The sequence below is a fragment of the Malaya genurostris genome, chromosome 2 (genome assembly GCF_030247185.1).
Source record: "Malaya genurostris strain Urasoe2022 chromosome 2, Malgen_1.1, whole genome shotgun sequence".
NCBI lineage: Eukaryota > Metazoa > Arthropoda > Insecta > Diptera > Culicidae > Malaya > Malaya genurostris.
This window is the reverse complement of record NC_080571.1, coordinates 175,431,774-175,457,914: the sequence shown is the minus strand read 5'-3', so window position 1 is coordinate 175,457,914 and position 26,141 is coordinate 175,431,774. Positions and strand designations below refer to the sequence as shown.

At 39.6% G+C, this 26,141-nt stretch overlaps 1 protein-coding gene across 10 annotated transcripts in view; it reads left to right on the top strand.

Annotated features, from left to right (window-relative positions):
• LOC131427551 (neuronal acetylcholine receptor subunit alpha-7) overlaps positions 1-26,141 on the top strand; it is a 1,487,406-nt gene that overhangs the window by 930,616 nt on the left and 530,649 nt on the right. For all 10 annotated transcript variants that reach the window (XM_058590843.1, XM_058590842.1, XM_058590845.1 and 7 more), the window contains one exon: positions 1,122-1,197. In XM_058590843.1, the coding sequence (XP_058446826.1) occupies positions 1,122-1,197 (76 nt within the window). The remainder of the gene's footprint in view (positions 1-1,121; positions 1,198-26,141) is intronic.

Genomic DNA, 26,141 nt, shown 5'->3' with positions numbered 1-26,141 from the left:
ATCGAGGAATCTCCAAGCGAAATACAAAGCTTGTTACCGCAAGCGGTAGAAGCAGAAGACTCATACAGAACACATATCAGTTTCGCGTTCACGGACAACAGGTCATCCTGGAAATTAAAGACGGAAGTCAGCGGTATCCATCGGAATTTGAACTAAACTCGCCACTCTCCATCACGAACGCCTTCATAAAAGGTTCTTTTCAGAACCAACATTATTTTATCATAAGGAACTATACTGGTTATTTCGTAATATTTGTGTGTCAGAATGTGTAATGTAATTAATCTGTACTGTAGTTTAGGTGTATCGTTTCAAATTCTAGTAGTGTAAAAGGGAAAAACTTGCACAATTCACACTATCGATCAACTAATTTATTTTCGGAAGTATAAAGTAAAAGTGTCAGTTTTATTCGTATTCACGACATCCAGTTATGTCTCTGGCATTACACACCTGTACTTTTTTCATTTTCGCTCATACAATCGGTAATCCTCCAAATTAAAAGCATTAGTCTGAACACAAAAAATGCCTCAAGCCTATTTTCGAGCTTAAAGCTTAAAAGACTGCTATCAACTGGTCAAACACTATTTCATCATAGAAGCATAGTCTCTCACAATAACTGAGCAATTAGCCTGCGTCAAAGAAATCATATTAACAAGATATCCAGCTCTCACATTTCCCGAACAAATCATTGGCAACATCCTTTTTTGCAAGCATGTCGCCCCCAGACGAGCCCGCATCGAATCTTATACATAGAAGTAGGGGAGAAAAATGTCAAATTCGTGCGCGCCAAAATAGCAGGGTTGCGCACCCATACAATTGACATGATATGTTGAATGTGATGCCGTACGATGGCGTTGCTGAACTGAAGATTGACTTTGCTTCAAGCTGACAGGCTCTGCCTGCGTTCTAGATGACGTTATTTCTCAGTGTAGTGTAGTGTACACTCTAAAGAAATTAAGGTTAATAAACACGTTACCTGGATTTCATTTTCGTTTCTATCGCACGGAAACAGCTGCTATATAACCGTTCATATTGTAGAAAATGACAAATCATTACTAATTTTTTTCTCATCATATCGACATCATTGAATTGAGTTGCATAGAATAATAATAATTATTTTTTAGCTTGATCTTGTGCTGAACTCTGACGACGGTGGTGATCTTTCTGATTTTATTACTAATGGTGAATGGTACTTGATAGGTAAGTTATCGCAAGCATCTTCTATCCATATTAAATCTATGGAATTTAATCTGTTTCAATCCTCTTAGTTGCGTAATGATAGCTATCTTAACTCACTCATACTTTCATAAAGATTACTGCAGAATTTATCAAGCCACTTTTCATTGATTCTCGAATAAAATTTTGTTGGCACCAACTACCTTAATTTACAAATTGAAACAGGTATAATTTATTTTCTTTGCATAATCGTTCTCAATGACGGCTTGAGAATTTATTAGCAATAAGACCAATAAACCTTTTATTAGAATTTATGATTGTGAAAATCGGTTGAGAAATCTCTGTGAAGATTATATAATACCCGTCGTGGAGATTAGCAAACCTACTTCTGGTACAAACGAAACAGGACACTGGAAATCGACATAGCTAATGTGAGAGCGTTTGACCAGAAACTAGCAATAGATAAGATGAAAAGTTAACGCTTTTATTTTACGATTTTTACTTCGCCGCTTTTATTGACAGTATAAATATTTTAACAATCTTCGGTTTGTTCAATTTGTCTGCTGATAATTGCTATCGATTTGAATAGTCTTGAGGCCAGTTTAAATTCTCCAGTTTTCTCGGAGATGGCTGAACCGATTTTGACAAACTTAGATTCATATGAATTCCTGAATTTCATCCGACTTCCGGTTCCGGAGTTATAGGGTAGAGTGTGTTAAATATTGTACACCGTCACTTAAACTGGCGAAACAAAACACGAAAAAATTTTCTATGCTAGACTCAAAACGACGCCATTATCAGTAGTCAACTAAACAAACAGAATCCGGCTATCCTGGTTCCCGGTTTTCGAGAGATAACAGATTACAGAACCGATATTCCCAATCTTAGGGTCAAATGAAAGGTCCTTCAAAAGTTTACTGCATATTTTCGGATTCAAAAAAAAATGTAAATCGTCGTTCAGAGTACGATGTCAAAATCGTATAAAAACTTCAAAATATGAAAGAAAACACTGGTAGAATTTGTACGTCATGTTAGTTGATGACCGTACGAACCGACTTCGATTATACCGGTTTTCGGGTTCCGGTGCTGGAAGTACATATAAAAGTGAACCCACTTCGTTACCTTAAGGATAACCTACGCGTGCAAAACACGTTTTCATTCAGTATTTTATAATAGTTAATGCACAAACAATTTCTTTCAAAAATCGAAGAGAAATATTTTGAATTGAATACCGCAGTATTATATTTATGAGAAAGGCATCATTGCATCACTAGGTGGATTGAAAGAGGTCTTCGCATTTATCATCCTGTGGTTCCAGGACCGATAGTCGCATTATACAGGGTGATTTTTTAAGAGCTTGAGAACTTTTTTAAACAATAAAACGCATAAAATTTGCAAAATCCCATCGGTTCTTTATTTTAAACGTTAGATTGGTACATGACATTTACTTTTTGAAGATAATTTCATTTAAATGTTGACCGCGGCTGCGTCTTAGGTGGTCCATTCGGAAAGTCCAATTTTGGGCAACTTTTCCGAGCATTTCGGCCGGAATAGCCCGAATTTCTTCGGAAATGTTGTCTTCCAAAGCTGGAATAGTTACTGGCTTATTTCTGTAGACTTTAGACTTGACGTAGCCCCACAAAAAATAGTCTAAAGGCGTCAAATCGCATGATCTTGGTGGCCAACTTACCGGTCCATTTCTTGAGATGAATTGTTCTCCGAAGTTTTCCCTCAAAATGGCCCTAGAATCGCGAGCTGTGTGGCATGTAGCGCCATCTTGTTGAAACCACATGTCAACCAAGTTCAGTTCTTCCATTTTTGGCAACAAAAAGTTTGTTAGCATCGAACGATAGCGATCGCCATTCACTGTAACGTTGCGTCCAACAGCATCTTTGAAAAAATACGGTCCAATGATTCCACCAGCGTACAAACCACACCAAACAGTGCATTTTTCGGGATGCATGGGCATTTCTTGAACGGCTTCTGGTTGCTCTTCACTCCAAATGCGGCAATTTTGCTTATTTACGTAGCCATTCAACCAGAAATGAGCCTCATCGCTGAACAAAATTTGTCGATAAAAAAGCGGACTTTCCGAATGGACCACCTAAGACGCAGCCGCGGTCAACATTTAAATGAAATTATCTTCAAAAAGTAAATGTCATGTACCAATCTAACGTTTAAAATAAAGAACCGATGAGATTTTGCAAATTTTATGCGTTTTATTGTTTAAAAAAGTTCTCAAGCTCTTAAAAAATCACCCTGTATATATATATATATATATATATATATATATATATATATATATATATATATATATATATATATATATATATATATATATATATATATATATATATATATATATATATATATATATATATATATATATATATATATATATATATATATATATATATATATATATATATATATATATATATATATATATATATATATATATATATATATATATATATATATATAAATATATATATATATATATATATATATATATATATATATATATATATATATATATATTATATATATATATATATATATATATATATATATATATATATATATATATATATATATATATATATATATATATATATATATTTATATATTATTGATTTTTAACTCAAAATGAGGTGACAGATAACTCAAATTCATAAAATGTGCTCGTACTCTTAACTATCCAATAATTTTTTGTTAAGGGACGAAGCTGTTAAAATTTGAGTATATTCTACTCAAAATATGCATTGAATATATCTTTCAAAATTTAAGTCATTCTTCCATCTTTTAATTGGGAAGCACAAAAAAGTGATTTAAAACCGTTTCCTTTTAACCAGAGTCAAAATTGAACGATATTGATATACTTATGTTAGGCTTCTCGTTTAGCATAACTGAAGCAACAAAATTTCTATTGAAAACATTGATGATTCATGGTTTCAAAAACCGGATCTAGAAACGGGAACGAAAACGACGTATTCTAGCGTTTTCAAATTCGATAAGAATATTCCAAGAATGAAAACTCAATGAACTGCAAGAAACATTTTTTCACTCAATAGTTCAATAGCGTGTAAACAATTTGACCAGCGTATAATTTTGTTTTTTTTGTCGTGAAAACGACTTACTTTACTATGGAGTGCCTTCTCAAAATTAGCCATATGGAAAAATGGGCAGAACGTAATCGTGAATATCTCGACTTGTATTAAGGGCAGCAACCTAATTCTTTCGCCATGTCATCAAAAATATGATCAGGAATTAGGATATTACTTTGAACCACCACAAACAACTTAAAAATGAAGTTTTCTAAAACTTTGAAAACAATACGGAAAACTCTTTACTTTTGCTTGGCTTTTTCGCGCAATGACGACGATTTTGAGGTAGTCAGGTACATATCTTCATCTGAATGCGTATAAAAGGGGAACCGTGGTCGAAAATCGATCATTTCTTCTTGTGTGTTGGATGGAAGCAGACGTCGTGAGAATGATTTATCATTTGCTTTCCGGTCGTCGAGGGAGCGATATCATCAACCAACAGCGACGAAGAGTGCACAATCTGCGTGGTTAAAACCTCAAATGCTCAGGTAGCAACTTTCATTCGCTTTCCGGTCTTCAAGCCGAGATGACGCATTCCACCAGCAGCGACAGAGAGTGCACCTTCTGCGTGGTTAAAACCTCAAAGCACAGGTAGCAACTCTCATTCGCTTTCCGATCTTCAAGCCGAGATGACGCATTCCACCAGCAGCGACAGAGAGTGTACTTTCTGCGTGGTTAAAACCTCAATCGATCAGGTAGCAACTCTCATTCGCTTTCCGGTCTTCAAGTCGAGATGCATTCCACCAGCAGCGACAGAGAGTGCACCTTCTGCGTGGTTAAAACCTCAAAGCTAAGGTGATGATGATGATGGTCCCGCCTCATACCCCTACAAAGGTGTGAGCTGGACGATTTATCTATGTGATAATAAATATTGCATCACATATTTTAACCAGTTAACTATATATAAAACGATCTGGTTAATCCAGCAGGTATAGATTCTCCTTCTAAAGTACAACTGAGAACAAGAAAACATTCAAATATTTCCGATTTACTATCCAAGGTCATTCCAGAAAATTTCCAACCCGGGAAGATCCTTGAACAAATCAGGAATCGAACCCGATATCTTTGTCAGTATCAGACAGTAATTCACCAGGCTCTTCCCGCCGGACCAGTTCATCGCTACACACATCAGCTACGATGGAGTAACGAGACTGCGGATGAGCAGAGCCAAGCCCAATTCCATCAACAACTTCCGATCCCTATTATTTCCGAAATATAATCAATAAATAATTCATCAAATCTTACAAAGTTAAGATTCGATCTCGACACGTAGAATGCTAAAGCTCTCAAAAATAAAAGAGAACATATCCAGTTTCAGTCATATTCAATTTCCAGATTGCCTCTACCTGCTTTGCGCGCGCGAGGCTCATACTTTTGTAGACAACTCATTTTTGTTTAACTAAACAAATTATTAAAAATCCATCATCATCATACAGAACATAACAACCTAATGCGTCTTACTTGAAAGAAAAAAAACAAAAATAAAATAAATACAATCTTCGTCATTTTACACAGTTTTCGAAAAAATCAAATTGCACTAATTCATTAAAGATCTAATTACAAAATAGATTTTATGTGTGAAATACACAATTTTTTGAACTCCCTCAATGTTGCAGCCCGTTTGATTCGTCCTGGCATAGAATTGAAAAAACTAATCCCTTTGTACAATAACGAGTTCTGGGATCTGGCTGACAAAAAGCTTGGTGTTCTCGCATCAGACGCATTTCTAGTATTGTACCTATGTAAGTCACTTCCTCTTTCAATCCGATCACACAAATATCGAGGCAGCATTCCATTTAAGATTTTGAAAATGAACACCATTGTTAAATAATATACTCTCTGTTTCACTGAAAGCCATTGTAATGCGTTCAATAGAATATTAGAGGAAGTATATCTATTACATTTCAAAATCAATCGCATGACCTTATTTTGCAATCGCTGGAGTCTCAATATTGGCGTGTTGTTAGCAAGGAACAGAATCGATGAGCAGAAGTCAATGTGAGGAGAGATTATTGATTTATACAGAAAAATTTTACTACTGGTCGTTAAATCATTTTTCAGACGGCATAATACACCGTACTTTTTGGCAACCTTCTTGATGATGTTGTTAACGTGAGATTTGAATGTTAGCTTTTCATCAATTATGACTCCAAGATACTTCAACTCTCTAACGCGATCTAATATCTCTTCATCAATTTCAATGTTGGCTTCACGTCCAGTGCTTAAAGCAGAAATAACCATATATTTAGTTTTCGCGACATTCAGTTTTAACTGCTTGAATTTCAACCACTGAGCCAGAGAATGTAAGTCCTCGTTCAAATGTGCAACCGCTTCATCCAAATCCTTAGCTGTAATGAACAGAACAGTATCGTCAGCAAACAAATTTATTTCACAAAACCGTAAAACTCGCTTCATGTCATTTATGTACATAATGAATAAAATCGGATCTAAAACACTACCCTGTGGCACACCAAGTGAATTACCCTGGAAACTAGACACAACATCGTTGAAAACAGTTCTCTGAGTTCTATCAAATAAATAGCTTTCAAACCATTTATATGCTACTCCTTCGATACCAAAGCGTTGTAGCGTTTGTAACAGTATAGGTCTAGAAATTGTTTCGAAAGCGCGCTTGAGATCCAAGAACACTGCAAAAATAGTCTCTTTAATCTCGATTTTCTCCTTCCATTTTGCTAAAACCAGGTTTAAAGCGGTTTCGCAAGAGTGACTTTTCCGATATCCCGATTGTTCCGGTATTAGCAAACTGTTAGAGTTTAAATAGTTCATCAGCTGATCTTCAACAACAAGTTCCAAAATTTTTTCCAACGTGTGCAACATGTTAATGGGACGGTACTCCTCGGCTTTATCCGTTCCAGTAACCTTGGGGATAGGAACCACCAGCGATTCTTTCCAAACTTTTGGCACATGCCCCGTGTATAACGATTCATTTACCAAGTCCAGCAGATCGTGACCGATAACATGAAAGCAATCTTGTATCACTTTTGAGTTAACATTGTCAATACCAGCCGATTTTCCTAAATTAAAACAAATATCTTTCAATTGTTCAAAAGTGATTGGGTGAAATTCAAGAAATCTACAATAATTACTAATCGGCTGTGTTATTTCAACAGGTTCACTAACCAAATCAATACTTTGATTGATCTGCTGTACACTATTTTTGAAATAACTGTTTAATTTTTCTGGTATCACTTGCTCTGAGTGCTCTTCTCTGCCATTAAATGTTAAAGTTTTTGCTGAGCAATGTGTAGGTTTTAGTAATTGTTTAAGAATTTTCCATAACTCCTTGCTGTTTTCCTGATTTTGATCGATCTTCCCCTGAACATATTCACATCTAGTCTTCTTCAGGGCCCGTGAATAAATGTTTCGTGCATTGGTATAAGCACGCCAGTGACATTCATTATTAGTTCTACAGAGCCTCTTGTACTGTTTATCTCTCTCTCGTTTTAATCGTAAGAGGTCCATTGAGTACCAGCTACTTGAGCTGTTCAAACTAACGTACTTTTCAGTGACTAATTTATTAGTACACTTTTTTAATACGTCCGTAAGAATAGATGCCCTGCGATCCAAATTTCCAGTCAACTGCGTACAATACAAGCTACTTGACACAAGTCGAGACATGGCTTGCTTTGAATATTTTTTCCAACATTTAATTTTCACTGTGTTTTTGCAATCTCTAGGGGTACTCGCTATGGAAATTGCAATTGTCTCATGATCTGAAATCTTGCAATCGGTCTCCACACACGAATAAACTCCGTCAAAATTGGAATATACGTGATCTATCAAAGTTCTGCTATGTCTCGAAATTCTTGTAAATTCATTCACAGTTTGTTTGAAACTGAAGAATTCTGCTAACTGTTTTAAGTGATTCGAACTCTGATCACTGAGCCAATCAACGTTGAAATCTCCCGCAATAATATTAAGTTTACTAAAATCTACAAAATTTTCCCACCAGTTTTCTAGAATTTCCAGAAACTGGCGATCGCTTGAACTAGGGGAATGATATACAACTCCATAGTTGTTAAAGCCGGGTATAAATAAACGATATAAAAAAAAAACTCCATAGTTTCCCATCTGCATGCCTCTCTCAACTGATATACCCAAGAACCAATTATTTCCAACTACTTCGTTTGATAGAATGCTGAACTTAATCGATTCTCTGGCGTAAATGGCCACTCCACCCGTGTGTCTGGAATGTGACAAGCAAAACGCAATTTTGTAACCCGGAATACTGAACTGATCGAAAGCATCAGAATCAACTATATGTGTTTCTGAGAGCAAAACTAACAAAGGACAGTTATTCTCCACAAGATGCCGCAATGCGACAAAATTAGTAGATAAACCGGCAATATTTAAGTACAATATTTCCGATAATCTCCCCTTCGTTAGTTGCTATTCACTTATGTTGTTCTTTCTCGATTCAAGCAGTCTCAAATATACCGGACACTGCTTGCTAAATGCTGGATGGTTGATGTCAAAATTTCATTTTCAGACAATTAACGCATTTAAAATCAGTTGAAGTACACTCAGATGTTCTATGTGCAGCATTGCATTTGGAACAATTTTCTTTATTCGAACATTCGGTGCTCTTGTGATCAAACTCACCACACCTGAAACAGCGCAATACGTAGAACGACTCGAAAACCGAACACCTATCCCAGCCGACGCACACCTTGCCAGCGGCCATCAAGCTAGAATAAGTGTTCTTATTTACCTCAATTATAACACTATATTTGTTATATTTGAAGCGAGGATTCTCAAAGTCAGTTACAACTTTTACGTCTTCAATCACAATTTCCTGATTTTGACTTTTCAAAAGATCAATAAATACATCAGCGGAATATCGATCACTCATCCCCACCATTTTCAGTTCTGGTTTACCAGGCGTGGGTACAACAGCATTGTAATTAACTCCCAAATTGCTTTCGATGTTATTTTTTAAAGTCTGAATGTCTTCTCCTGTTGCACACTCAACAATAATCGAACCGTTTTTACCATTTTTAAGGTTACTAATCTTGTGTGCCCTTGGATCCAACTTGTCTTTCAAAAATTTTCTTGTATCATCGCTCGTTTGTGACGACTCGATCGGTTTTATCACAATAACCGGGCGAGTCTTCCGATTTTTGATGCTAATGAAATGTCCTTTTTAGCAAAAACTTCATTATTGTTTTCGTCATTATCATCGTTTCTTCATCATTATTCGACAATAATTTTCGTTTTCGGCAGGGATTTTTGTCAGACTCCGAATGAGTCTTCCTCTCAACAATAATTTTTTTTCTGTTTTTTACAGCCAATTCATTGTAATTTTGCATATTGTTTGAAATCGGTAAACTTTTCAAATCTTCCAACTTTTTGGCAACACTGTTTTCCAAGCATGCCATCTTTCTCTCGAAAGCTTCATTGGAAGACCTGATCAGTCTCTCGATTCCACTCTCTATTGTGACTTTAATCTGTTTTTCGATGCTCTCCCGCAAACCAGCGAACGATTCAGAAATGGATGTTAGTTTCTCCATCTCCTTCTTCATATCGCTAATGAACGAATGAACATCGTTATCGACAATACTAGATACAACGTCACCTTCTAAGCATGCTGCACATTTAAACAATAGCGCCGGTAAATCCGCTACCCAATTAGCAATAGCTCGGGTAAGGCCAGAACAGCGCTGGTGAAATACATTCTCACAAACCAAACATTTAATTCCAACATCTGATATGGCTATGTTCTCCCCACACTTCTTGCATTCCCCCATGCTTCATGAACAAACCAAGCGGCCCGACACACACAAGAGGAGAACAAATCACAGAACAAAAAACGGTGCAAAAACAATACAATAATCAACTCTCATTCGCTTTCCGGCCTTCAAAGCGAGAGGACGCATTCCACCAGCAGCGACAGAGAGTGCACCTTCTGCGTGGTTAAAACCTCAAACGCTCAGGTAGCAACTCTCATTCGCTTTCCGGCCTTCAAAGCGAGAGGACGCATTCCACCAGCAGCGACAGAGAGTGCACAATCTGCATGGTAAAAACCTCAAATGCTCAGGTAGCAACTCTCATTCGCTTTCCGGTCTTCAAGCCGAGATGACGCATTCCACCAGCAGCGACAGAGAGTGCACTTTCTGCGTGGTTAAAACCTCAATCGATCAGGTAGCAACTCTCATTCGCTTTCCGGTCTTCAAGTCGAGATGAGGCATTCCACCAGCAGCGACAGAGAGTGCACCTTCTGCGTGGTTAAAACCTCAAACGCTCAGGTAGCAACTCTCATTCGCTTTCCGGTCTTCAAGCCTAGACTCTTAGTCTGCTCTCAGTTCGAAATTTAGTTCTTGAACTGAGGTCCAGTTCCTTATTCCAGAATTATTCTGTTTGATTTTTTTTAGAATCATAATAATACTCCCAAATAATTATGTGACATTTTACTGTACTCTATGCAATCCATTTTGGTAGTCGTCTTGGCGAGAAATCGTCTTCAAGCTTCAGAGCTTATTTCCGGAATATGGGTTAAAAATTCAGAGCCCGCGTGAAACGCTCAGGTCACAGAGCCAGTTTTCAGGATAATTTGATAAGCTTTGTGCAATTTTCGCAGTGCAAAATTCGCAACAGTGTTCAATATCTTAGAGGATTACATAATTTGGCCCTTCTGAATGCCAGAAATTTATCTCGTCCGGCATTTTAATAACTTTTTGCAGTGAAATATTTAGATCCGAATCGAAATGATTGACATCAAAATTCTGTATAGTTCTATTTAATACAATAATTGTATACCCAAAGAATTATGAGAAATTTTCTTCACTATACTGTTTACGGCATAATTTTTTTTTTTGCATAAATATCTGTTTATTAATCTTATTTTTGTGTATTACATCAACATTTTACAGTACAAGTGTTTTGACCCTTTGGCCTTTCATCTTTGTTGTTCATACGATTCGTTATTAATATTAGGTGTTTTAGTTACTCTTGTTTTACATACTAATGTTTAATCATAATATTTATTTTAATTATTCATAAAATGTCTACCTACTTATAACTATCCTTAACCTAATACGTACAAATTTTGAATTATTTGTATTTCAGAGATTGAGCACCTCTCTTCAAATTTCGTGCAGTATTGTTCGAATTTTTGTTCTAGTATATCCAGTGAGGCCATCTCATGTACTTCACTAGTTCTTGTCCAAGGGGGTAGATTTAGAATCATCTTTAAGATCTTACTTTGAATGCGCTGAAGCCTACGTTTGTGTGTTCGTGCACAGCCCCGCCAAACAGGGACTGCGTATTCAATTACGGGGTAGATGATTTGTTTATAGACAGCCATCTGATTCTTCAGGCATAGTTTAGATGTTCTACAAATCAGCGGATACAGGGACCTAATGAGTATGCTGCATTTTTGAACGATTTTGTCAACATGTGACCTGAATATCAGATGTCTGTCAAAGGTGAGTCCTAGATAGATAACTTCATCGGACCATTGAATGACCTCATCACCGAATCGTATTCTGCATTCGTCTGATGGAACAAGTTTTGGAGATCTTGAATGTGGAAACAAGATGACCTGAGTTTTTGCTGCATTGATCACAATTTTCCAGCTTGTAAAATATTCCGTTAAAGCGTCCAGACCTGTCTGTAGTTTATTCTTCAGAGCATTAATGACACGACCTTTGTAAAGAATGGCAGTATCATCAGCAAATTGTGACAGAACACCACCACCTGGAAGAGGTGGGATGTCTGATGTGAAAATGTTGTATAGAATGGGACCTAGGATACTTCCCTGGGGTACACCAGCAGGAATAGTAAATCTTTCTGAAAGTGCATTATTCAGAGAAACCTGGAATGCTCTATCTGCAAGATAATTTTTGATCATTTTAATAAGATACATGGGAAAATTATACCGATGCAGTTTGAACACCAGTCCATCGTGCCACACATTATCGAATGCCTTTTCAATATCCAATATTGCCATGGCAGTCGTTTTGGACACTGATTTGTTTTGTTGGATGACGTTGTTAACCCTTGTGAGTTGGTGGATGGTGGATCTTCCTTTCCGGAACCCAAACTGTTCTTCCAGAAATATATCCTGTTCATCTGCGAAAGCAAGAATTCGCCTTTGTATTGACTTTTCAAACAGCTTGGATAGGGCAGAGAGTAAGCTGATGGGCCGATAGCTCTTGGAAAAGGAAGGATCTTTCCCCGGTTTCAAAACTGGGATAACTTTAGCTAACTTCCACATTGAAGGGAAGTAACCAAGCTCCCAGCACCTGTTAAAAATTTTAGATAAGAAGACAAATGAGCGAATACTCAAATGTTTCAGCTCAATGTTAAATGTGTTATGTTTAACATTGAGTTAAACCGGGGGCCTTCATATTTTTGGATTTTTTCACAAAAGCCATCAGCTCATTCGCAGTGACTCTACTTTCCTCAGGAACCAAGCTGTCTGATTGGTCAACCTCAGCTACGCTATCAGCAACGGCTCTTTCATATGGACTAACAATGTTAAGTCCTAAATTGTGAGAACACACAAACTGCTGGCCTAGCGCATTTGCCTTCTCTACTGGTGTGATTAAAGGTATTCCTTCAGCTGCGTCCTGGGGTGACATCAGAGGAGGAATAGGCTTCGGTTTTTTCTTAAGCACCTTCGTTAAGGACCAGAAGGGCTTTGAATGTGGGAGAATTTCTCGAAGCTTTTGCTGGAAGTTCCTGTTGCGAAGCTCAGATATCCTTTCCTGAATTATCCTAGTTAAGTTGTTATAAGTAGTCTTCCTATCTAGAATGCCAGTTCGTTGATACTGCCTCCGGTAGATATTCCGAAGTCGGATGAGTTTCTTGGTGACACTGTCGATTTGAAGAGAGGAACTCGGCATATGTTGTACTGGAACCGTCCTATCACGAGCGACTGTGATTGAATGCTGGAAGGAAGATAGGGCTGCATCGATTTCCATCGGGGAATCAAGTGGCAAATCGATATTAATAAGTTGGTCGGCGATATGTTGAAATTGGACCCAATCGGTGCGATAATAGTTCCTCCGAGGTTGAATAGGCACTGTTTCTGGTGAAGATCCCAACGTCAATATTACTGGAAAGTGGTCGGAAGAGAGCTCGTTGAAAACAACCGGAGAGCTGTCTATGGCGATGTTGCTGATGAATATATCCAAAATGGAATGAACTCCCGATCTGGAAAGTCGCGTTGGTTGATCCGGAGCGAAGATGTTGTATTGTCCAGCTTCGTAATCTTCGGCAAGTACGAATCCGTTTCGATTCTGTCTTCTGTTTCCCCACAGCTCATGCCGTGCGTTCAGGTCCCCAGCAATGATGAATTTGTTCTGTCGTCGAGTGAGCATAGCCAGATCTCTCTTCAATGATGCACACGTACCATCTCGAAGATTGGTTTGTTTGGGGCAGTACGCTGCAATGATGATGATGGGTCCCATCCTCGTTGTAATCTCAATTCCGATGGCTTCTATGAGTTGCAATTTAAAGGCTGACAGAAGCCTGTGCTGAATGGATCGTGTAACGGCAATGGCAACTCCCCCTCCTCTGGTAGTTGTCCTGTCGAGCCTGTGAATCCTGTAATTGGAAATAAAAATAGAAATTTCAGGTTTAAGATGAGTTTCAGTTAAAACAGCAATATCGGCATTCTTCTCTTGAAGAAAGTCGGACAATTCAGCAGTTTTGCTCCTGAGTGAGCAAGCATTCCAATTTACTATAACCAACTTATTATATTGCATATTCGATGATGAATTTGCCTAAGGCGTTGATTTGATCTAACCGCGTTCTGCAGTTTCGTAGTTTTGTTGTCATTGTTTCAAAAATGACGATCAGTTGTTCAGCAGAGAATAAATCACCAGAGTCATCCTTTGCTTGTGGTTGATTATTGCCCCATCCAGGAGGGATTCTTGAGGAAGATTCTTTTTGAGATCCAGCGGCTGAAGTCTTTGGATTGCTGCGAGGAAGTGGCGGCAAATTCGGGATATCCCTCTTCGGTGGGAGCCGTGGGAAATTAACTTCATCCTTCTGTGGAACATTCTTGCGCGTTGATTGTTTACGGGACGCCTGTTGTCGAATTTTTGTGAACTCAGCACGTTTGTGACACGATTTGCTAGTAGATGGATGGTCGCCATCACAGTTCACACATTTTACAGCGATGTCATCTAGTAGGCAATCGTTGGTATTGTGTGGTTCGGCACATTTCCCGCACCGACTTTTCATGTGGCAATTCCTCGCTCCATGGCCGTAGTTCAAACAGTTCGTGCACTGTGTGACATCCCGATGTACCGGTTTATACTTTTGCCATTCGATGATTATGTGAAATAACGATTTCATCGTTTTCAGTTGACTCATGGTGATGGAGCCCTTCTCCAGATGAATCAGGTACAGTTGATCTCTGAACTTTTTGTCCGTATTATGTCGCTTCATTTTAAATACCATCAAAGGCTTTAGTCCAGCCTCCGACAGTGCCTGCTTTAGTTCGGCTTCCATCATGTCGGGTAGTCCTCGAAGTACAACCTTCATAGGTTTGTTGGCGGCAATATCGTGTGTGAAGTATTCCGCTTTTGTCTGCTTCAGATAGCATTCCACTCCTTTGTAGTGGTTCAAAGCCGGAACAGTTATTTTGTAGCCTTCAGTACATAAACGGATTGTTGCCTGTAGTCCTTTGCTGATCAGTGTGTTGAAATCCGAGCGTAGAGTTGGTGGGAAGCCCTTCAGGTAGAAAGGCGGCATTTTTTCCTTCTTCTGCAGTTCCTCTTCGACATCTACTGGCAAATCAGCATATTGGTTTTTACTCAGCAAACGGTCGTTTACCTGTACGTCACTTGGCTTCAGACGCTTAGCATCCTTTGGATCCTTCTCGGATCTATGGCGGTTTTTACCCATAGTTTGGGTAGGTAGACAACTGCGAATAAAAAATAAAACAAAATCGAAATTAGTCGTAGTAGGTTATTCGTCTATCCACATCGAGTGTTAGATGACGAATGAACTACTGTTTACGGCCCATTTTTCAACCACTTGTAGTTTGTAGTAGAACTTTCTGCTGATTTGCTATATAAAATGCATAGCACCGACTTAGAAGCCATTAATGAAAGGTTCCTTTCAGAACCACCATTATTTTATCATTAATAACTATACTATATATTTCGTGATATTTAATTGAGTGTCAGAATGATTCATGTAACTAATCTGAACTATAGTTTAGGAGTATCGTTGCAAATAGTAGTGCAAAAGAGGATAGCTTGCACAATGCACACAATCGATCAACTAATTGATATTCGAAAGTATAAAGAAAGAGTGTCAGTTTTATTCGCATTCACGACATCCAGTTATGTCTCTGACATTACACACCCGTACTTTTTTCAAATTAATTTTTTAGTTTCTTTGACGTAAAATCGCGATAACTAACTTCAGCCTTGCAATGACTGAGTGGAAACATCTATTGGAGTAGCCAAATGAATGAGAAACTCACAGAAAAGATTATTTTTACCTTTTTTTATATATATAAAAAATAGGTATAGTATTCGCTCAAACTTTCGTAAAATTTTCCGAGGCCCGGAGGGCCGAATGTCATATACCAATCGATTCAGCTCGACGAACTGAGCAAATGTCTGTGTGTGTGTGTATGTGTGTGTCTGTATGTGTGTTGTCAACTAAGAGGTCGAGATCTCAGAGATGGCTGGACCGATTTTGATCAAACTAGTCGCAAATGAAAGGTCTCTCCGTCACCCAGAACGCTATTGAATGGTTTTGAGATCGGATGTTTACTTTTTGAGTTATACGAAGTTTTATGTCAAAATTTTCAGTTTTTTGACAGTATCTGTCACATTTGACCTTGAAAACAGAATATGTTTCCAGACTTTGATTTCGCTCGGTAATACCTATCCAACAAGCCATAGATTGTTAAAATCCGTCCATTTTTAACGGAGATATCGATATTTTTGTGTAAGCCTTATTCCAGTAGAAGGAATTTTGAGCGCTGTATGAAAAATCAATGCTTGGGAGCAACATGAAACACGATTTTTTATACTGTTACATATAATTGTTTCTAAGTACCAAAAAGACTGTATACAGCATCCTTTTTTATGACAATTTGCCTCGGACCAATTTTAGCACGGTTCATTTTTGGCAACATAATCTTTCGAATATGGCATATGTAAACCAGATGATACCAGCATTATAGAGTTGGAAGTGATTCCGTAATTATATTGATTTAAACTATTTACAGCAATAAATGCTGGAAGAACATGACTTCCATATACCATACGAATCAGTTCGTCGAGATCAGCAAATGCGTGTATGACAAATAATTTCACTCAATTTTCTCGGAGATGGTTAAACCGTTTTCTACAAACTCAGATTCATATGAAAAGTCGTATACTCCCAAACAAGGTTCCTGAATTACGTTTGGATCCGACTTCTGATTGCGGAACCACAGGATGATATGTGAAACGAAATTAAAATAATGCAATTAATTTTTCTCGTAGATGGCTGAACCGATCTAAGATTCAAATGAAATCTAAGAATCATCTATGATTCAAATGAGAGGTCTTAAAATCCTATAAAACCTCTTACTTTTTAGTCAGATCCGATTTCTGGTTTAGAAAATGCAGGGTGATTAGTATAAAAATGTCCATTTCACATAAATTAATCAGGTTTATCGGGTTTGCAGATTTGGATAGTCGATTACCAAATAAATTTATTTCAGTTTGAGCGGTATTCGTTTTTGGATTCGGAATGTACCCCCAAATTTTGATTCGCACTACAATTTCTCAAAGATGTCTACACACTGCTCAGGTGAATCTAACTGATTTCGGCTACACCGATTTTAGAATTCCGGTTCCAGTATCGAATCGATTCTCAAAGCTCAATCGTTTTCTCAAAAAAGACCAAATCGAACTTCAAAAACAAATATTACAGGACTTAAGGTCCCATACAAAATTGGTGAATTTTATCCGATTCTGGAATTACAGATGATGAGTTTATAAATTTCATGTAAATTGTTTGGCGTAATAATGTATGGCCATTCGAATCATTTTGGGCTATGCTAATTCTTGAATACCGGCTCTGGAAGTACCATAAATAATGACGAAAAACTCTAAAGTAGAACTTACTTCGACATCTCATGGAATGTTCAATCGATTGTCACACGTTAAGATTGAAATTCGATACGATTTGCAGTTTCGACATTACAGGGTAATGAGTGATTAAAATCTCAATTTGCCGTTTAAGGTGAAATGTAGTGGAATGCGAAAATCGCGTTTTTGATCAATTATTCAAAAACTAGACCGATTTTCGAAAAACCAAAAACACTTAAGTTTTCGAAATCAAATTTATCATAACTAAGTATTCTTAGAATTTTGAAATTTTGCTTTGCCGAGCCGTAATTGGTTTTTGAAATGTATAAACGGTCACTGTTCCGTCCCACGGGGATGATTCTAGAACTGAAAAGTAGTATTTGTAGCAGAATTTCACAAAGAATCTGAAAATGCAACTCAAAATTTTAAAATTTTAGCGAAAACAACCGAAAATTTAAAAAGTTTTCATAAACTTTTCTGCATTTTTTTTATTGCTTGCGCGCTGCTGTTTCGTATTGAGGTGGTGTGAGAAATGCACGGTGGGCACGGTGGCATTATATCGTGAGCAAAAAATAGATATAAAATAATGACGCGAATTTATGCAGCATTGGGTTTTGTGTTGAAATAAAAACGACTTGAATACAATAAAATGAGTATTGTAAGAAATCGTTTATTTTCTAAGTAGCTGTCATTTATACAAAGAATGTGATAAACATTGAGGGCCAGCTTCGAGCCAGTCAGCATGGAAAACTTATTGGAATTCATTGGTTTTTCAATTATTATGAATACAATGAATCAACGCTTGATTTTGCTTTCAAAATCAATTGAATAATAAGGAACTACGAAATAACTTTATATTCAATTTCGTGCCCCAAATATGTGCTTGAGAAAAGATTCACTAAATAATTTTAACTGCATGGTATGATGAACTATTAGTTATAATTGAATGTATTCCAATAATGTAATCTAAGAAATTATTAAAATATTGATGATTTCTGGCACCGGAGGCCAGAGGCTGTTTGGTCTTCGGTTCGTTATCGTTGAAACAGACATTTCTAGACTCATCATGCTATACAATTCCGAAAGTCGCTTCCGAAAAAAAGTTAATGGTGAATACTTTTACATAAATTCTATCTCATCGGCGGGAAGGGCCTGGTGAACGACTGGCAAAGATATCGAAAATACTTGAATGTTCTCTTGTCTTCAACCGTTCTTTTGAAGGAGAATCGATGCTTGCTACTAAAATCAGGCATATACATGGTTAGCAAGTTAGTCAATACATATACATATAACCTCATGTTAATCATTCATAATTACTCATGATTTATAGCTCTAGTGTAAGAGTAATCATTAACAATGATGATTGAATCAGCATATATTCAAAGTGTGAAGAATTCTAAAATCCATTACGTCCCGTCTTTTTTACAAGCCAATATAACGAAAGGTAAACCCACTGCGCTCAATCATTGAAAAAAGTTCTTGTTTCTATGTGTCCGTTTTTCTTGGTACGCTTTGTGCGACGGTTCGTTCAACTGAAGCGGATAAAATTTTGCGCGCATTTTATGACGCTACATTTCACCTTAAAACGACGATTATTAAAATAATGTCATGAGAACTAAAACACTTAAGAATATCCATGCAAAAACACATGCGTATTGATAAAAAAAGGTATCATCTCACTGGTAGGTGGATTAATCACGTTTTTGGAAAAAGATACGCTCAGAGACAGGAATAAGGAATGTGTACAAATTGGCTTAATTTGCACGTTCCCCTTGATATTTGGAGATTTGTGCCTTGCCATCAATTTGTTTTTAGCATCAGTTTACCGATATAAAAGAGGGAAGGATTGAAGGGAAATGGTAAGGTTTAGACTAGGAGCAGGGGAAAATTGACGACACAAAAACACAAAAAAACAGAAGTGAATTCTGCACCCCTAGAGGATGCTGAACAATCTGCTGGGGATCATATTTAGTGGAAGCAGAAGTAAATTCTGAACCTCTACGAGGTCCCGAACAGTCTGCTAGAGACTTTACAAATGCTATACCGCTCTGCACTTCCGGAAGAATGCAGAACGATTCGTAGCATGTACGAGCAGAAGTAAATTCGGTACCCCATCAGAGATGCCAAACAATCTGCTAAAACCTATTTAAGGTAAATACAGAAAGGATTCATTCACTCCAGGAAGAACGATGAACCCTTCCGGCTATAGCTCCTTATCACACTTGGTGAGAAACGAGAGAATATCCTTTTGCTGGCATGTTTGGATGCCGCCCATGAACAAATCTTGTGCTTTATCCAACTAATTGAAAGTGATAAAGCTGGTTCCGGACCATTCGTTGCACCAGCTCTAACCAACTCATCAGCCCATTTTTTTCCAGTAATACCAGAATGGCCGGGTACCCATAAGAAGTAAACAGCATTTGAAATGCTAAGATCTTCAATTTGAGTTCGACATGCGATCACTAGATTCGACCGTGAATCATTCGAACTGAGTGCTTTTAAAGCTGCCTGACTGTCGGAACAAAAATAAATTCGTTTACCACAGATCCTCTGCTGAAGTGCCGATTGTATTCAACACAGAATCGCGTAGATTTCTGCTTCGAACGTAGTACAGTATCTACCACGTGAATGAGACTGCTCTAGCCTCATTTCACGACAGTAGACATCAGCACCAACACGACCATTCAATAGAGAACCGTCCGTATAACAAACTATGTGTTCATAAAGTTGTCGTTCCAAATAACCAGTCAACCATTTCTCAAGAAGAGGATAGCTCACATTAAATGTTTTGAAAGGAAAACTGCATGTGAGAGTTAGGTCACTAGGAGCGAGTAAATACTCATCCCAGGTAACCATTTGAGACCACAAGCGAGTGTGGCTAGTAGCACAATCTATAGGGTTACTGTTTCAAAGGCCTGTAACCTTACGACGGTAACCTTAAGCAGTCGATTGCTAATCATTATGTGTATCCAGTAACGGAGTTCCTAGTTTTGTGTCCTTTTACGACATGCAACAGGAAACCAGTTAATCAATTCTTGGTAGAACATAATTCCGCCGGATGCCACACGGCTGTTTGGTGGATTTATACCACCGGTACAGGTGGACCGTAGCATTATTCTTAGCTAGTTGGGAAACCGCTACCCACACTACACGACTATCTAGGCTGCTCAGAGAGGGAAGTTGACATTGATGGACAACTTCCGTGGATGGCCGAGCAGCCTGAGTTTCAAAAACCGGATCTAAAAACGGGAACGAAAACGACGTATTCTAGCGTTTTCAAATTCGATAAGAATATTCCAAGAATGAAAACTCACTGAACTGCGAGAAGCATTTTTTCACTCAAATGGTCAATAGCGTGTAGACAATTTGACTAGCGTATAATTTTGTAATTACCTTTTCTAGTGGCAATATTTTTCTCGATTTATTAATTTTTTAGTTCATTTGACGTAAAATCGCCATAACTAAGTTCAGCTTCGCAATGACTGAGTGGAAACATCTATTGAAGTAGCCAAATGAATGAGAAATTCACAGAACTCATTATTTTTTGGAAAAAGATACGCTCAGAGACAGGACTCGAACCTGCGTTCTTATGCATTTCGTGCATACGCGTTACCATTTCGCCACCCCAAGCAATGGGTTTGGTAAGCGTACATCGAACATGGTCTCAATCCTGGGCCGCCTTTTGACCGGTATCTCATATCCAAACATCTTCTCTGTTCATCAGACAAACACGCGGCGAAATGGTAACGCGTAAGCACGGAATGCATAAGACCGGTGGTTCGAGTTCTGTCTCTGAGCGTATTTTTTTCCAGAAAAATACTCTTTTCTGTCTGTTTCTCATTTACTTGGCTTCTCCAGTATAAGTTTCCACTCAGTGATTGCAAAAACTGAACTTAGTTATAGCGACTGTACGTTAAACCAACTAAATAATTAATAAATCGTTAAAAACAATAACGGTTTGATTTTCCGTACCAATCTGCTTCAGGCAGGAGAGAACAGACTAACAAAAAAGCCTTCATAGGGGTCTGTCACTGACGGTAACCAGCCAGTGACTGGTACAATACAGAAGGCGACAAGTGATTAAAAATATACTCTCCTACCCAGTGCTTGAGCGAAAAGGCGTGTTGTAGAGCCATGTCTATCACACTGCTTATTGTGGCGAAATTGTAGTTCGTATGCACGAAATGCATAAAAACGCAGGTTCGAGTCCTGTCTTTGAGCGTATCTTTGTCCAAAAAATCATCTTTTCTGTGAGAATCTGGAAGTTCATGTGGGGTTACAAGACCTTTTATTCAAACCTAAGTTAATGAAAATCGGTTCAGCCATTCCCGAGCGTTGGGGCAGCAGGGACTTTGTCTAAGGGCTTGACGACCCCTCCCCCAGCAACTGCGAGTTGTAGGGCTTGCCTAGGATGTGGTGGGGTTTGGCAGTGGGATCTGCTAATCCTCTATAAAAAGCTGCATGTATCCGCAAGCAAGTCCTACTAAAGCGATCGTGTGCCGCTCAAAGTGCACAAGCCCAGCGGGAGTGCCTACTCGGCACGTTAGGACTAACGCCAGTGAGGTCCTAACTATGTCATACTGGCTACCATACCATCCATGGATACGATACTGTAGATCGGAATATATAGAGAAACTAGGGCTAACAGCTGCGGTATTCTACTCCTTCAGTAAATCAGGAAGAAACCGGTTTGAAATGGCGAGTAGGCTAATGCCGCAGTTGCCTTCCGTCCCATAAAACCGTGGCAGGCCTTATGGCACGCCGTCTCACTTTCAGCCACCTGGTTGGGATGACTGGGTGGAAGTAGGTTTAGATGCCCTTTTCCTGATTTGCGCTGATCCGGCTCTGAGCATAAAGCCAACCCTCGCATGGCCTCACTGCACCGCATAGGTAACCATGGGATCATGATAGCGACTACTTTCGGCTGGGTTTGACGGTAGCCATAAGGGGGACCCATATAAAACATGAGTACTACACCATCAACATCGGCGTCGAGTAAGGAGATAAACCCTTTCGCAAGACGGGGTTTGAGGAGGTCTCCATCCAGAACGGGTGCGAGAGAGGAGAGTGAGGCGGTAGCTGAGGGGACGAGCGACAGCAATGCCCATGTCAAACCAGCGGACCAGCCTGAGTCCCGGGAGCAAGTGAAGGAAGTAGTCAAGCCGAGTATGACAGCGGTCATAGAACAACTCGACGCGATTATCGAATTCACGCAGGAGAAATCCAACATTAGCAAGGAGCTGAAGGTGAACTTTCTGAAGCTACGTCAGGTCGTGGACGTAGCTAAAAGGGACCAAAAGGCGTTGATAGTGCGGCTAGAGGGTGGCGGAAAGTCGGAGAAGTGTTCTCAAACAGAGCTTTTCACCTTCGATACCGATGAAAAACAGGAGGCGGTCGACTATGCGCTCCGGCTCACGATTGAGTGGAATAAACAGCGCCGGAAACGCGCCAGAGATTCTCCAGGAAGTAAAAGCCTGACTCCCAAGGCCAAAAAGACTAAAGACCATGGCGGAAATGATTGGGCGAAGGAACGTGGCGAGGAGCTCAACCCAAACCTCGGCACTCGACCCCCGGATCCGAGCCATGTAAGCGAGCCCGGCGAGAATCCATGGCTGAAGGTCGCCAAGAAGAAAAGGGTCCAAAAAGATGCTGGGCCCATTCCCGTGAGAAGGGCTGAGGACAAAGGTGAGGCTTTGTTGGTTAAGGCCGACAAAGAAAAGTACACCGATGTGCTCAAGGCCATGCAGAGTGAGGCAAAGCTAGCCGAGCTTGGCAAAGAGGTTCGCAGCATCCGTCGTACAAAGACGGGAGAGATGCTGCTCGAGCTTAAAAAAAGGCGGGTGGGTAATGTCAGCGACATAACTGGATGTCGTGAATACGAAAACAACTGACATGTTCCTTAACACTTCCGAATATCAATTGTATGAATTATGCAAGCATTCCCCTTTTTCACATTTTTCGCAAAAACAAAGAAGGCTTCACTTGATTTCGATTACTATGAATTTCACACAGCGAAAAGTGCACAAATCTAACCAAACTGTTTTTGATTTGCACTAAACTGAGAATAATTACCTTCGATTTGTGAACAACAAATCCTAATAGTTCTTTAGAAAACTTTTAGAGACATTAGAACGGCTGATATTGTGTAATGCTCTCCACCGTGTTTTTTTCCAATGCTAATGACTGCCAGCTGTGACGTAATCGCTCTTGTCGAAAGCGAAACTAGCTGTGCAGACGACACAAAACATATCTGCTCGCAGTGGCGATAGAATCCAAACTGATTCAATTTTTGTTAAGAGTTTTATGTGATTTCGTTTGTAGCTTTTTCACTAATGGGCGGTCCTAACGGCTATAAAAATAGCCGCATACAGAATTTTAATGTCGATTATTTCATTTCGGATTTGCATAATTTATTGAAAGAAACTATCAATATGCTGTAGGGATTCGTTTCTAGCATTCAGAAGGACCAAATTGAGGAACTCACTACGATATTCACCACTTTTCGGAACATTTTTCTCGAACGATTTGTTGTATAGCAGCAGATATTTTGTTCTCTTACTTAGAACGCGGTCTGATTGGCTGGTGTTGGCATGGGTCAAATGAGACAGGTTTTTCAATAGTGTACTATTGAAATACTTCAATGCTTTTGCTATACACGTTTAAGTTGAAAAATTTCGATTCTATTGGTAGTTAGATTATATAAATCCTTCCACAGATCACTGAGCTATGAGCTTTAAAAATACGAGAAAGGCAAACGCGCCTTATGAATTATCCTCTTTGATACTCGTTTACACCAAACATTTAAGAAAAGTTGAATTTTGAACTATTTGAGATTATGCCACACAACTGAAAATTTTATCATAAAATTGTGATCATATTTTCGATGGCATGTAGCAAAAATTATGTTGATTCGTTAGATACAACAAGAGATATTCACGATCAAAAACTTATCACTCTCTCAGAGAGTAAATTTTGAAAAGGCACCCCATAGTAAAGTAAGTCGTATTCACGACAAAAGGGAGCTTAGGTGGGCGGAACGGAGCTTCTTGCGCTGACCCAACAAGTCCTGGGCGACACGGCCGAAGTTAGAGCTCTGCATAACGAGGTTGCACTCCAGTGCAAACGGTAGGATGAAATCGCCATCAAGGAGCAAGGAGGTGTGGATGTCTCACGGGAATCCATCCGTATGCGGAAAGAACCACAGGGCATCCAGATAGCTACATTTAAGCTATCGGCCATGGATGCTAATAAGGTCCTCAAAGTGGCAGGCTAAAGGTCGGATGGTCGGTATGCCCAGTGACCGCTGTGCTTCAGGTGTTTCGAACCTGGCCACAAGTCGTGGAACTGCAAAGGCCCAGACCGGAGCACCCTCTGCAAGAGTTGAGGCGACGAGGGGCACAAGGCGTGTGCATGCGAAAGAACGCCACGCTGCATGCTATGCACGAGCAAGAAGAGGGCAACAAACCATGTCATGGGCGGCCCTACTTGTCCAACAGGTGGAGGGAGTAAAACAACATGCAAGTATGAATCACTGTAACAACATGAATCTAAATCACTGTGCAGCTGGCTAGCAACTGCTGTACCAGTCAGTGGCTGAATGGGGCATTGATGTCGCGATTCTCTCGGATCCCTATCACACACCGGTAGATAACGGGAACTGGTCGATACCCAGTACAAAAGGTGATGAAAATGCAAGCGGAGGGAGTAGCCATAGCGAAGGTAAACGGAGTGTATTACTGTAGCTGCTACGCTCCACTGAGATGGTCAATAGACCAGTTCACCCGGATGTTCGACAGGTTGATCGCAGACCTGGTGGGTCGGAAGCCGGTGGTGATAGCGGGAGACTTCAATGCCTGGGCAACGGCTTGGGGCAGCTGCTATACCAATAGGAGAGGACAGACGTTACTGGAGGCCCTCGCCAAGTTAGACGTCGGGTTAGCGAATGATGGACTGAAAAGTACCCGGAGTCAAGTCGTTTATCGACCTGACCTTCTGCAGTCCCGGCCTAGCCGGAGATCTTAATTGGATAGTTGATGGTGACTACACCCATAGCGACCATCTAGCCATTCGCTACACGATCGGCCAATTGACGAGAATCACAAGGAGGAGTAATACTCCCAAAACTCTAGCGTGGAAAGTAGTTAACTTCGACCATGAAACGTTCTGCGCTGCCCTTGAATTGGAGGAGCACAACGCGAACCTGAGAGGGGACGAGTTGGTCGCTATCTTGTCACGGGCGTGTGACGCGACGATGCCTAGAAAGGCTCAACCGAGCACCAACAGACCACCGGTCTACTGGTGGAACGAGCAAATTGCACGCCTTCGCGCATCCTGCCTCAGGGCTATAAGAAGGATGCAAAGAGATGAGGATGAGGATGGAGAGGAACACGGCGTTCAAAACGGCGAAGTTAGCATTAAACAAGGCCATCAGCGCAAGCAAAAGAGCCTGTTTCGACCAGCTATAATAGGGAACCAACTTCAACCCATGGGGCGATGCCTACAGGATGGTAATTGCCAAAACGAGAAGGGCGCTAGCACCCCCTGAACGTAGTCCTGCGAAGTTGAAGGAAATCATAACGGTTCTCTTTCCCCACCACGACACGTCCCCCTGGCAGCCAGCTCCGCTACCAGCGAAAGAAGTTGAAAAGGTGACGAACGAGGAGTTGCTCACTGCGGCGAGATCGCTCGATACAAAGAAAGCCCCGAGGCCAGACGGTATCCCGAACGTGGCTCTAAAGGCGGCTATAATGACAAAACCGGACATGTTCAGGGAGGTCATGCAGAGATGTCT